Source organism: Lacerta agilis, chromosome 8, assembly GCF_009819535.1.
Source record: "Lacerta agilis isolate rLacAgi1 chromosome 8, rLacAgi1.pri, whole genome shotgun sequence".
In the NCBI taxonomy this organism is placed as follows: domain Eukaryota; kingdom Metazoa; phylum Chordata; class Lepidosauria; order Squamata; family Lacertidae; genus Lacerta; species Lacerta agilis.
The window spans coordinates 61,476,611-61,489,068 of NC_046319.1; the positions used below are offsets into that span (position 1 = coordinate 61,476,611).

The 12,458-nt window shown below is 41.5% G+C and overlaps 1 protein-coding gene across 2 annotated transcripts in view; it reads left to right on the forward strand.

Annotated features, from left to right (window-relative positions):
- The window catches only part of ARID1A (AT-rich interaction domain 1A), a 91,070-nt gene that overhangs the window by 58,504 nt on the left and 20,108 nt on the right, over positions 1–12,458 (forward strand). For both annotated transcript variants that reach the window (XM_033157844.1, XM_033157843.1), the window contains exons 5-9: positions 7,351–7,591; positions 8,442–8,531; positions 9,433–9,600; positions 10,419–10,734; positions 12,231–12,376. In XM_033157844.1, coding sequence (XP_033013735.1) covers positions 7,351–7,591; positions 8,442–8,531; positions 9,433–9,600; positions 10,419–10,734; positions 12,231–12,376 — 961 coding nt within the window. The remainder of the gene's footprint in view (positions 1–7,350; positions 7,592–8,441; positions 8,532–9,432; positions 9,601–10,418; positions 10,735–12,230; positions 12,377–12,458) is intronic.

Sequence of the window (12,458 nt, forward strand, 5' to 3'; positions counted from 1 at the left end):
TTATCTGTTGTTCAGTGAACATTTTCAGAGTGCGTCTGCCAAACAGCAGCCAAGGAGGCTCCCTGCCACTTCTCTTATGCTTCAGAGTAGGAATGAGAGAGATATGCTTGCCATTTTGGCTCTGTGTGCCCAAGGTATTTGACACAGTTGCCAACCAACCCCTAGCCTGTCATCCTGTGTTTGGAGCTGAGGGGAAATCACTGTACAACTGCCTGGGTGACCTCAGCCCACCTTTGCAACATCAAGGTTTGGCGCAAATCTCATCATGCACCACTCATTGTGCTCTCCAAAGGGTGATGGCTAGCTTGCTATGGAGATGGAAAATGTAGAACCTGCTTAAAAACACCTGCCTTGCATGAACCATATAACTTAAAAGGTGAGGGAACAGTTTTGAATAGGTGCAAATGTCAGGGTCGTATGTCATTAATTCTGCGCCACTAGGCACCTATATACCATCCTATACCGTTTGGGAACACTTGTAGCTAATTTTTTCTAACATGTGAATACTCTGTATGTCCTGTTCAGTGGTTTCATTATATAATTTTACCTCAGTTTTCTTTCTATCAGATTTCTTCAGCCTTTTCTTTCCCTCTTCCAAATCCAAACCTTCATTTTAGGCTCCTTTCTCCTATATTCCTAGGCCTGTGGTTCCCCCCTCCTTGTGTGAAAGTCTTTGTGTTCCTCTTTATAATTATCAGTAGCTTAGCCAATGGTAGATAGAGACCCTTACTTACCCCTTTCCACCTGTGTGACAATATTGCAAGTTAGCCAGTCATTACCAAAGGCTTTACCACCATGTTGCAAAACACCGTAAGAAAGACTTTTTGGAGCATGCAGTTAAAAGTACAGTGACATCTATGCCATACTAGGAGGAACTGTGAACACTGATCCATTCTTAGAAGGATGAAATGTTTTGTGGTCATTAAACCCAAATTCTGTACAACCTTATTACTCCTTGGAATCCTGTTGTATTTGTGAAGTTCAATTGAACCCCCCTCTCTCCCATTGGTAATGTCTACAGACCTGAGATGCTAGTAGGTTGCAGCTGCAAGCAGGCATATTTTGATGCTCATTCCCAAATAGCAATAACAAATACAGTCATACCTCGGGCTACAGATGCTTCGGGTTGCGTGTTTTTGGGTTGTGTACCGCGCCGAACCCGGAAGTACCGGAACGGGTTACTTCCAGGTTTCAGCGCGTGCGCAGACATGGCACTGCGGGTTGCGAACCACGGATCACGTTCGCAAACCGAGCGTCCACTGTACGTTGTTTGTGCAAAATAAAGAAGTTGGGAAAATTAACATATTTCCCAGTATTTTGCATTTAACATTTAAAACTGGACTTAAAAAAAAATGAATTGGATACTGTTGCAATGGACCCTATTAGTTGTGGCACAGCATGCACACATTCATCCCTTCTATAGAGTGCTGGGAACCTTGAGAGTCTTTTTGTGATGCCCAGATATGGGAAAAAGTACTGGAATATGCGCTGCTGTTAGAGTAGTAACTCTACTGTTAAAGCAGCTTGCGGCCAAAAATCAGCCCAGATACTGAGAATATTATTAGTCTAATATTCTTAACAAAATCTAATGCCTTTTAATTCAGAATAATAAGTACTGCAGGTGTATTCTGAGTCAAAACTATCTAGCTCTTTTGTGTTTGGCTGTACTTACTGGGAATTCCATTTTCATCTTTGAGGCAGCCTTACTTACCCCTCCCTTTTGAGGGCTGTTTGATTTCAGCCATAGTTTTGTTTTGGTATGAAAAGGTGGTGTTAGTGGCTGATTCCCTATTCACCAGCAGCATGAACAAACTCCTGCTGGCATAAGGTTGAATTGGGCAACCAATCGCAGCTGGAACAGTTATAGTTTCGGAGTCCCTGTGGGCTTCCGCTATCAGGTCACATCCCAAAATAACACTGGGCAGTATTTCAAGTGAAGAAACAGAGGCTTTGGGGTTGCAGCCAGCCTGGAGTGTGAGATTCTGTGTGAAATACTTGGAATCCCTCCAACATTTTTTATCTGCATGGCAGATGAGCAATAAAATGCATAAAAAACACATTGGAAACACGTGAGGAAATTCTCCAGACCAAGACATTTCCTTCATGCTGGCAGAGTTACTGCTGTTGATTTGCACCTCCTGTTTTCCCTTGCTTTATTGGCTGTATTGAGAAAAGGAGGGAAGAGTGCTTTGTTTAGCATTGTTCAGAGTTGCTCTGTAAAAGGACCTTTAAACTGCTCCACCGGTTTACTTCCCTGGAAACATATATTTGAATTTAAATCTTTTACTACTTCTGATGAGCTGCAGTACATTGTCTCTCCCTCCCTTTTCTTTTCTTTCCGAACTTCTCTGGCAATTGTAATTATTTACAGGTTTTATAAGTTTTTATGACACTCTTGTGGCCCCAGTTGAAAAGTCATTCTAGATGTTAATAATCTAAAAGCGACCACAAACTTCATAAAATGGAAACTATTTAATCAGCAGACACATATACAAACAGTGTTCATTCCCTGCAATTTTAAAAGATAAACCTTAGGAAGCAACATTTGTACATATATATTCTTATTTCCATAGTTCGAAACATCACTGCTGTCCCAATATTTCAATAGAAAGCCCTGCTGGAGTGGCATTGGTGATGCCAAGTGTCAATTAAAGTTCATCTTTGTCCACAGATTAATTTCCCTTAGGGCTGATTTCGCATGTTACCCATGTGGCATGGTCACCACATCTACCCAGATAACTGCTTGTGTGAAGTGATGCTCACATGGTTTGAGCTTATGGCTGTAACACCACCAGATAAATCCCCTCCTATCAAAAAGAATGGTTTCCCTTAAGTTGTCTCAGTCAGCCTGAATGTTAAGGTGCTGATGTATACAAGTAGTTCATTGCTCATGTGTTTGGGAGTGCAGGGCAATATGTGAATAGGCTTTCTGTTTAAGATGAATGAAAATGTCCTTGGCTCCCTTTCTGTTTTGCTATTCAGACCTTTCTTAAATGAATGCAATCCAAATGGGATTTCCTGGTATTATCACCCCTGTCTTTTTATTGGTCTTGTCAGACCAGGAATTGGTGGTTGAGGAGAAGGAAGCTTTGCAAATCTCCCTTGAAGATCATATTTCAGATGTTTTGTGGAGAACAAATATTCCAGAACAAATATTTTATTGTATCAGAACTTGATATACTTTTTATCTAGTGCATCTCAAAATATTTCTGGGGATCATAGTGTCAACTCCAGATGTAATCAAGTACCAAAAAAGAGCCATCCATAGATCTTAAAAGGTTGGAAGAGATTATTACTGCTTATATATTCTGATCTCCTGTGCAAAACAGTTCACCATAGTATGACTGAAGCAGCTCTTGAGCATTTGGCTCTAAGAACCACATAGTTTAAGCTTTGGGATGTTTTTCACAGTATAGCAGTGTGGGGCCCTCCAGATGTTGTGGACTATGGTTCTCATCATTACTAACTGTTTGCAATGTTGGCTGGGAGTGATAGGTGTTTAGCAACATTTGGGAAGCAGTACTGTGTAATATCTTAAAATCAGTGTTAGAAGCTTTGATACATAAACTAATCTCCAAATGGCACCTTAAACCTAGGTTACGGTCGCCACAATGGAATATCTAGGTGCCGGGGGCTTTTTCGTTCGTGTGTTTTGCAATTGAAATCATCATCATCATTTCTATACCGCTTTATATTTTGCAGAACAAATATCATAGCAGTTTACAGCACATTAAAACATCAACTAAAACCATCCAGAACAAAATAAATTCAAGCTTTAAGGAAAATATTTCAAATCCTTCTCTAAGTGACATTTACCTTTCCCCAGTCGCTAACCTGGGATTCTTCTTCTTCTTCTTCTTCTTCTTCTTCTTCTTCTTCTTCTTCTTCTTCTTCTTCTTCTTCTTCTTCTTCAATTTTTCCACACAGATCTTTCATACACAGTTAGGCCTTTGTGGTCATCACTATATGAGTATGTAAATAAGTAGAACCCCCTTCAAAAAATAAATCAGTATTAAATGTTGCAAGTGGAGTTTAAAGTAACATACAGTGTGTGTGTTCAGGTCTCAAAGATTTTAAATTGTATTGGTGAGTTTCTGTTTATTCTTCCTGGGTCAAAAGTGTATATTCTGAGTGTCTGATTCTGTTAAGTTTGTGTATGAAACCCTGCCTTGGTTTTGTGGCATTGCTGTTTAACAATTCTGCAAACGTGTGTGAGAGTGAAATGATTATTGTTATCATCATCATCATCATCAAATTTATTATCTGCCCTAATCTAGCAGGTCCCAGAGCCCACTCTGCTGACCTGATAGGATCTGTAGGGAAGGAGGCAGTTTCACACGTATTTGGGGCCTAGGTTGTTTAGGGTCTTAAGCATTAGCATGAGCACATTGAATTGGGCACAGAAATGAACTAGTGACCAATGTCACTGTTTTAGAACAAGGATAAAGTGAGTTCTAAAGGCAACCCTAAGCTGCTGCATTTTGGACAAGTTGAATTTTCCAAGTTATATTCAAGGGCAGCCCAGTGTAGAGTGTTCAAAGTCAATCTCTGTCCAAAAGGGGCTGTAGCTGACAAACCATCCAGAGCTGGAAATAGGAATAGAGCTGGACTATAACTTCCATTAGCCCTGACCATTGGCCTTCTTGATTGTGACTACAAAATTTAAAAAAATCCTTCCAGTAGCACCTTAGAGAACAACTAAGTTTGCTCTTGGTATGAGCTTTCATGTGCATGCACACTTCCTTCAGATAGCTTCAGATACCACACTTCTTCAGATACACACTACCTGTAACTTGACTGTGACTAGTTAGAGTTGTAGTTCAAAACATAAGAAAAGCACCAGGTTGGAGAAGGCAGATACAGTCAGATTCAGCTAGGTGATACTTGGGATCTCATGTATGCAGCCTCCCATTCAGCTCAGTGGGCCTTTCACATGAAAGATGCACTGAGCTGTGTGGTTCTACTCTGACTCTACCACAGTTTGCAGTATGATTGAGTTCTTTTATCATTTCTGTTTTTTTTGTCTCCCTGCTGTCCTCTCCTTTAGCTAAAGCTGGGTGGTGACACAAACTGAATTCTGCTCTGGAATCAGATCACCAGTTTATCACCAGTTCAGACAGACCTTGATGTCCTTTTTAAATGGAGCACAACCACAGGGGCTTTGGATTGGGATAACAACTAGCTGTTTAATTAGCAGGCCAAAAGAAATAGAATTACTTGTGTACTTGTGTACACAAGGCCTTTACCATTAAGAAATACTATTAAATTGACTTCAGTTTAATAATTTCAGACCAATGTTGTTGAACGTTTAAGAGTCTAAAGCTAGACTGAATATTGCTTTCAAGTTTAGCTTTCTCAGTTTAGACTGAGAGCATTGTTTTCCATCATACATGTGCTCATCAGTAGAGAGATCATAGGATCTCATAAAAGGTCTGTTTATAGGAATTTTATGAACAATCCCATCTTTCATTACAAGTACTTTCCTTGGAGAAACATAACATTCATAGTCTTGCAGGAAGTGATCTGCACGCAAATGGCTGCAACAAATATTCTGTTGTGGCACCCAAACTGTCTTAATGGATTGCAATGAAGAGCAGTGTGTTGCTTCATTCTGATGTGCTTCTCCCATCGCATGCCTGCTAGACTCATTAGTTGTTTGATCAGTCTTCAAGCATGACCCCCAATTAAATGAAATTTAGGTATCTTGTAGGGCACCACTCATTTTTTCTCCTCCTTTTAACTAATAGTCAGAAGCCTTGTTGTATTTGCAAAGATCTGAAATGTAGATACTGGAGATTGCATGGGATTTTGTTAGCTAATTCAGTATTATTTTACTCTGTGTAATTTGTGATGGAAGCTGCTTGTGTGTTTTGGAATTAGACATCACTGAATTGCTTTCCTTCATACTTTCAGAGTGTGTGTTTCTGTGGTAGAGATAGGCAAGAAGCCATCAGTTAGGCTGCTTAAATGTCTTCTGAGAGTTCAGCATGGACACTTGGACAACCTAGTTCTCCTTTCCCTTCTAAGCCCTGCTCCCACTTCCTGCTCTCTGTACTAGTCCTTCAGCTTTCTCAAGAAAAAAAGCATTACCTTGGGGTAGCAGTGACCAGGAGAGTACTCTGCATTTCATGTCTACCCATAGCATACAAGCGCTGTAGGTTTTCTACAAACCTAACCTCTGTTTCTCACATAATTAGTTCAGTTGGCTCCTTTTAACAAATGATGAATAAAAGCTCTGTATAATATGAAGAGCATTTTCCAGACCACGTAACGTGTTAAGCCAGTGCTTATCCAGTCTATCAACTCTTTGCTTCAACCAGGGTGCTTCAACAAGGCAGCCAGACATATAATTCCCTCTCCTGCTTGTGTATTCTCATTGTGGTGCATTGATTAAAAATGGGTAGTTCAAGTGCATCATGGAGTCCTTGTTGCCAAAATGCACCAATCCCGAGAAGCAAGATAATATAATGAAAATAAGATGGTTTTGTTTACCAGTGGATCATGGAAATGTTTTGTGTCATTCTGGTCAACCCATCACAGCAGAAACATTCATATAGAACTGAAAACAAAACTGAATTGGCATGCCTTGCTTTATAGAATCATTTGTGCAGGATGAAGAGACTGGAGACATTATCATTACCTTGCACATAGTATAGTGTGATGAAACGAAGTACAAGTAGGGAACTTAGGGCAAGAATCTAGGGGGCTTCTGTTGGAAATTTTGATAGAAATAAGTTGTAAAAATTGAACATTAAGAGGACGTACTATTGCTCATAATATATACTTGTTGGTAAGTAATGCTGTAAAAAGCAGTATAATGGCTGTAAGTTGATGATTTATGAAAGATGAGATTTTTCAGTGTCAAGTTGGTGGTCTCCAGATGTCTTGGACTGCATCTGTGCTTGCTGGGTCTGTTGGGAGTTGTAGTCCAAAAAATTTGGAGAGCACCAGGTTGACAAAAGGCTAGTCAAAACTGGGAATTGGGCAATACTACCTTTATTTTTAGGATGCCACTAGGTTTGTTTCATTGAGATGTTGGGCGTGATGGACTGTAGCAGCCCCTCTTGAACTCTTTGAGGGTAGTCCGAGATTTTCAAAATTTCATCACTGCTGGTTACAATCAGACAATTTCCAGATCCACTTGGTAGCACATAAGTCACTGTTGCAACTGTGGAAATTGCTCATCTAAAGGTTTTATTTCTACCTGGAACTATGTTGAAGCCTTCCTTATTGATAGCAACCTAAGTCTTTGTCTAAAGGAAAAATCTCATAAATTCTGTAGTAGATATATGTATAGTAGCAGTCTCTCTCTTCTTGTTGTGACATGCTTTCCTTTGTGTGTCTCTATAGGATCTCTCTGGTTCAATAGACGATCTGCCCATGGGTACAGAAGGAGCACTGAGTCCTGGCGTAAGCACATCAGGGATTTCTAGCAGTCAAGGAGAGCAGAGTAACCCTGCTCAGTCTCCTTTCTCTCCACATACCTCTCCTCATTTGCCAGGCATCAGAGGACCTTCCCCTTCACCAGTTGGATCTCCTGCTAGTGTTGCTCAGTCACGCTCTGGCCCACTGTCTCCTGCTGCAGTACCAGGTAAAACTTTCTTTTTTACAGGCACAACCTTCTTAGTTTTAACAAACTGCTTATTTTAGAAAGGTGGTTAGAGTGTCTGACTGGGAGTGAGGAACCCCAGGTTCAAATCCTTATTCAGCCATATAGCTCTCTGGGTGACTTTGGGTCAGTGACCTCATTATTTTGCAGCCTAACCTACCTCACAGGGTTATTGTGAGGAAGAAAGGATGTCAGGGTGGTGGTGGTATAGAACAATGTAGAGGAAAGGTGGAATATCAATGTTAGCAATACATTACAAATAAATATGGGGTAGAGACATGAGTTAAGAACCCATGTCCTGGGTGACTTTGGTCTACTTCATTATCTCTCCTCTTTGGTTCACTGTTTCTGAATGAGAATAAAAATTATTTATGGATAAATAAAATACATTTTATTACATGCTTTCATCTTTAAGGGATAAAGCACGCTGTGAGCCAGAAATCTCTTTCTTTATAAGTGGGGTGGGGAACCTCAGGCCTGGCTGAATGCAAGCCTCTAGGAGCCTCTATCAGGTACATGGGACTCTCCCAAGGCCACGTTCTGCACTGGGCCTTCTTTGGGGCTTCCTTGAATGCTTTTGCCTGGCTGAAATGAGTTCTTTAACTATGATAATACTGCTTGCTTAACTAGATGAAGTATGTGGTGGGTATAGAAATGTGTACATTGGGGGTAACTCTACAGAGGCAAGAGCCACATCTGTAGCTCCACCTACTTTCCTCTCTGTTCCTGCCACTTTTTGTACCACTTTCAGGTTTGCCTTTTTTTGAGCTGCTTTAGTGGGCAGTGGGGTGAAATGCGGTTCTTCACCATCAATTTTTTCTTTGTTGTGCAGGTAACCAGATGCCACCTCGACCGCCTAGTGGCCAATCAGACAGCATCTTGCATCCCTCCATGAATCAGTCAACCATAACCCCCGATAGAGGTGTGTGCATGTGTGCAATGACAGTTGCGCTGTTTTGCCTGGCTTCTTGTATATAACAGACATCTCAGTGGTTCATGGATCAGTCCTGATGCACATGCCTAGCTTTTACATGATAATTTTCCATGAAAGGTGTAAATGGTGATTTACGAATTAGAGTAGGGAATTGGGACAGTCCTTAATGTGAAATGTGAACTGGAAACATACTTGCACATATAATGCTTTTGTGACAAAATTAGTTTTGCCATGGTGCAGTTTGCATCATTCTCCAAATTATGCTAGATACAGACACACACACACACATACTTGTTTTCCTTTTGCCACTCCACCTCAGGTTATTGCTTACAACAGCCTTTCCCAACCGGATGCCTTCCAGATGTTGGCGATTTCCAAACTCCCATAATCATAACCATTGTCATACTGTCTAGGGTTGATGGGAGTTGGTAGTCCAAAATAGGTGCAAAGGTGCCCAACAGTAAACTCAAATGTTACCTCTTAACTATAGAGTTCGGTGGGAACAATGCAAATTTGTCATTAGCATCTGGTACAGCTGGCTGTTGCTTGTTCTATTTATTCATTGAAATAGGGTACCATGTTTCTTTCATTTTTGCCACGCCATTCTCACTATTCTCAGTGGGTTCAGATAACTTAGCAGTCATCATAAATAACGCCTCAAAGTGACAGCTACAAAATAAGTGTGTGCTGTGCCACAGTTATCATAAGACTAGGGAATTACCATGTGAGAATTTGTCATTGAAGTTTTCAAGCTATTAATGTGAAAACTTTACCAAGCATGTCATTTATGAAGAATTTAGGATTTCCAGAACTAATTATTTTTTAAAATGTGTTTACATCTGCATAGCCTGCTTTTATAACAATATCCCTTGAAATCATTATTAATTAGGTTACATACAGAGGACTCCACAGATGCCCCAGTATAATTCCCCTCAGCCTGGATCAGCCTTATCTCCACGTCAGTCTTCTGGAGGACAGATGCATGCTGGGATGGGACCTTACCAACAAAATTCCATGGGCAGTTATGGACCTCAGGGAGGTCAATACGGGCCTCAAGGTGAGAGCATTACACTTGTGTTTCAAATAAAATGCATGAGCAGTGAACATGTGTTATTTCTGTGGTTGGATAAAGAACACCTGCTTAAGACAATGAGACGCATGGGTAGAAAGCATGAGCAGTCTTGTCTCTTGACCTAGGAAGTGTGTGCTTACAGTTTTTATCATGGATGTTGTTTATTGGATTAAATTAAAGGGTGGGTGTGTTCTGCCACTATTGCTGAATCTGAACTTGGGAGTGTCTAGGTGTAAACCAAGTATCAACACAAAACACTAACAGAAGATTTAAAAAATGTGTGCTTGAGTATTCATTTAGAAATTTTGGGAAATGGAGGGGGGTTAAGTGTGACTTTGTCTCCACTTCATAGCCCTTAATTTATTCACCAGTGTCCCATACTTGGCCAATAAACTAGTCATCTTAATATTTGGATTATTATTGATTAGTCCAGCCTTTGACAATGATTAGCTGATTAACTTAGTCATGAGATCTCTGGTGGAATGATGCATGGAAAGACTCCACATAATGTGGGTACTGCTTTGTGGTTGATATTGCAATGTAGCTGTGGCGTGTGTGTGTGTGTGTGTGTGTGTGAGAGAGAGAGAGAGAGAGAGAGAGAGAGAGAGAGAGAGAGAGAGAGAGAGAAGTAAGTAAGTAAGTAAATACTGATGTGGAATAGATTAACATCAGGACACTATTTTGTGAAGCCAACATTCTCCCATCTTTTATCTTGCCTTGTAATATGCAGACTCAGGATGCAAATGCAAGAATTGCCAGGATATTCTTTAGTCTTGCTGATTATGCTCCCCTTTTCTCTGTAGGTGGATATCCCAGGCAGCCAAACTACAATGCTATGCCCAATGCAAATTACCCAACCCCAGGAATGGGAGGAACCATGAACCCAATGGGAGCAGGGAGTCAGATCCATGGTCAAACTGGTGTACCACCCTATCCTGGGCTTCCTCCAGGGAGAGGATTGAGCCATGCTGCCATGGGGAATAGGCCCTATGGACCCAACATGGCAAACATGCCTCCCCAAGTAGGGAGTGGGATGTGTCCTCCACCAGGTGGCAGGAAAGCGCAAGAAGCTGCTGCTGCTGCTATGCATGCTGCTGCCGTCAACTCAATCCAGAATAGGTAAGCCATGGGGGACCCCTTACCTCTGTAACAGAATTTCCTAGAATTTCAGCTCTTTAAAACAATGCCTCTAAGTCATCATAGACTTCCCTAAATCCAGAGTAAAATACTGTTAATCACCCTATTTGAATACAGAAAAGGCAAAGGCAGTCTCAGATACTGGCACTGAATTATTACCAAAACACTCTTAAAACAAAGTACAGTCACAAGAATAGGGTGGAACTATACATTTGTATCTGTATATATAATATTAAGTGCCGCAGGCCAGAGTAAAGAGGTACATCTTCATCTTACAGCAGGAACTGCATAATGAAGATGCCACACACATCTTTGTGGGGAGGAAATTCCGCAATTTAGGGGCTGCCACAGATATTTGTGGCCTAAGTCATTGGCCTGAATATAAGCTGCACATTTAAATGTCAAGGGGAAAAAAGACAAAAAAGACAATACCCCCCTAAAGCCACTCCCTCCCTTGCTTTGTCCCTTCCCGGCCTTGGGGGAGAGGACGGGGGACTATGTGCGGGGCGGGCACCATCTTTGCTGTGCTCCTGGCGCTGTTTGCCTCACACTCCTGGCTGCATTCTGGGCGGGGGTGGGGGAGCCACGCTGCGTTGATGGCGGCCTTTCCCCTTCGCTGCTCTCTCCCTAGACTTGGGACTATGTACGTGGTGGGCGCCACTTTGCTGTGCTTCTAACTGCACACTGGATAAGTTTTGTAAGGTTGTGAATATAAGCCACACTTTTAACTTTTCACGGTCAGAATTTGGGGGGGGGGGGAGTGTGGCTTATATTCGAGCAAATGTGGTACTAACATCAGCACCTTAATTTGGTTCTGGAAACAAACTGACAACCAGTGGGGGTTAGGGAATGCAGATGGGTTGGGTAGTGTCTTCTGTTGGATTATAATGGAATTCATTTTTCTGCTATCCAATGTTACCTGGAAGAGACAATAAAATAAGTGGGATGGGTTTCTTTTGCCTTGTGTTGGGAAGGCCTCTGCTTCAGTTGCATCTGGAGCATGTATACTCAGTGAGCAATTTACACAGTATTGAGAAGCTTGGGGAAGAGGGCTGTGCCAATTTTAGGCATTTCCAATTGACACGTGATCGCCAATGGGTGGGTCCTTTTCAACCTGGAAGAAGGCAAAATGAGGATGGAATGGGGTGGGGTGCACTTTAATGTGTTCCACCAATGCACGTGGGTGCCAGGAATGGAACCCCCACACAAAATGGTTGCCACCTGTATCTTGATACTAAAGGAACTCAAACCTCAAAACCTTAGAAGAGCTGAACTTTCCTCAATAGCCCAGATCTGAGTCTCGCTTTTTCACCCACCCAGCAAGTCAGAGATACACTAAGGAATGCCCACTATAGAGAAAGATAATTAGTCTACCTGTTTGTGTAGGGAATTTAATCAGGAAAAATCCCATTATTAGCCAAGTGCTCACTGGTAATGTACACAGTTGACTATTTCTAATATAGTTGTGTTGTTTTTAGGCCATCTGGTTATCCCCATATTAACCAAGGAGGAATGATGGGAACTGGGCCTCCCTATGGCCAAGGAATTAATAGCATGGCTGGCATGCTCAATCCCCAGGGCCCACCATATCCAATGGGTGGGAATATGGCCAACAATTCTGCAGGTAAGATGCTGTACCCAGTCTTTCTGCCCAAGTTCTTTGTGTTTTTGAATGGCAAGCTGAAAAACATTTTCATGTTGGTGTT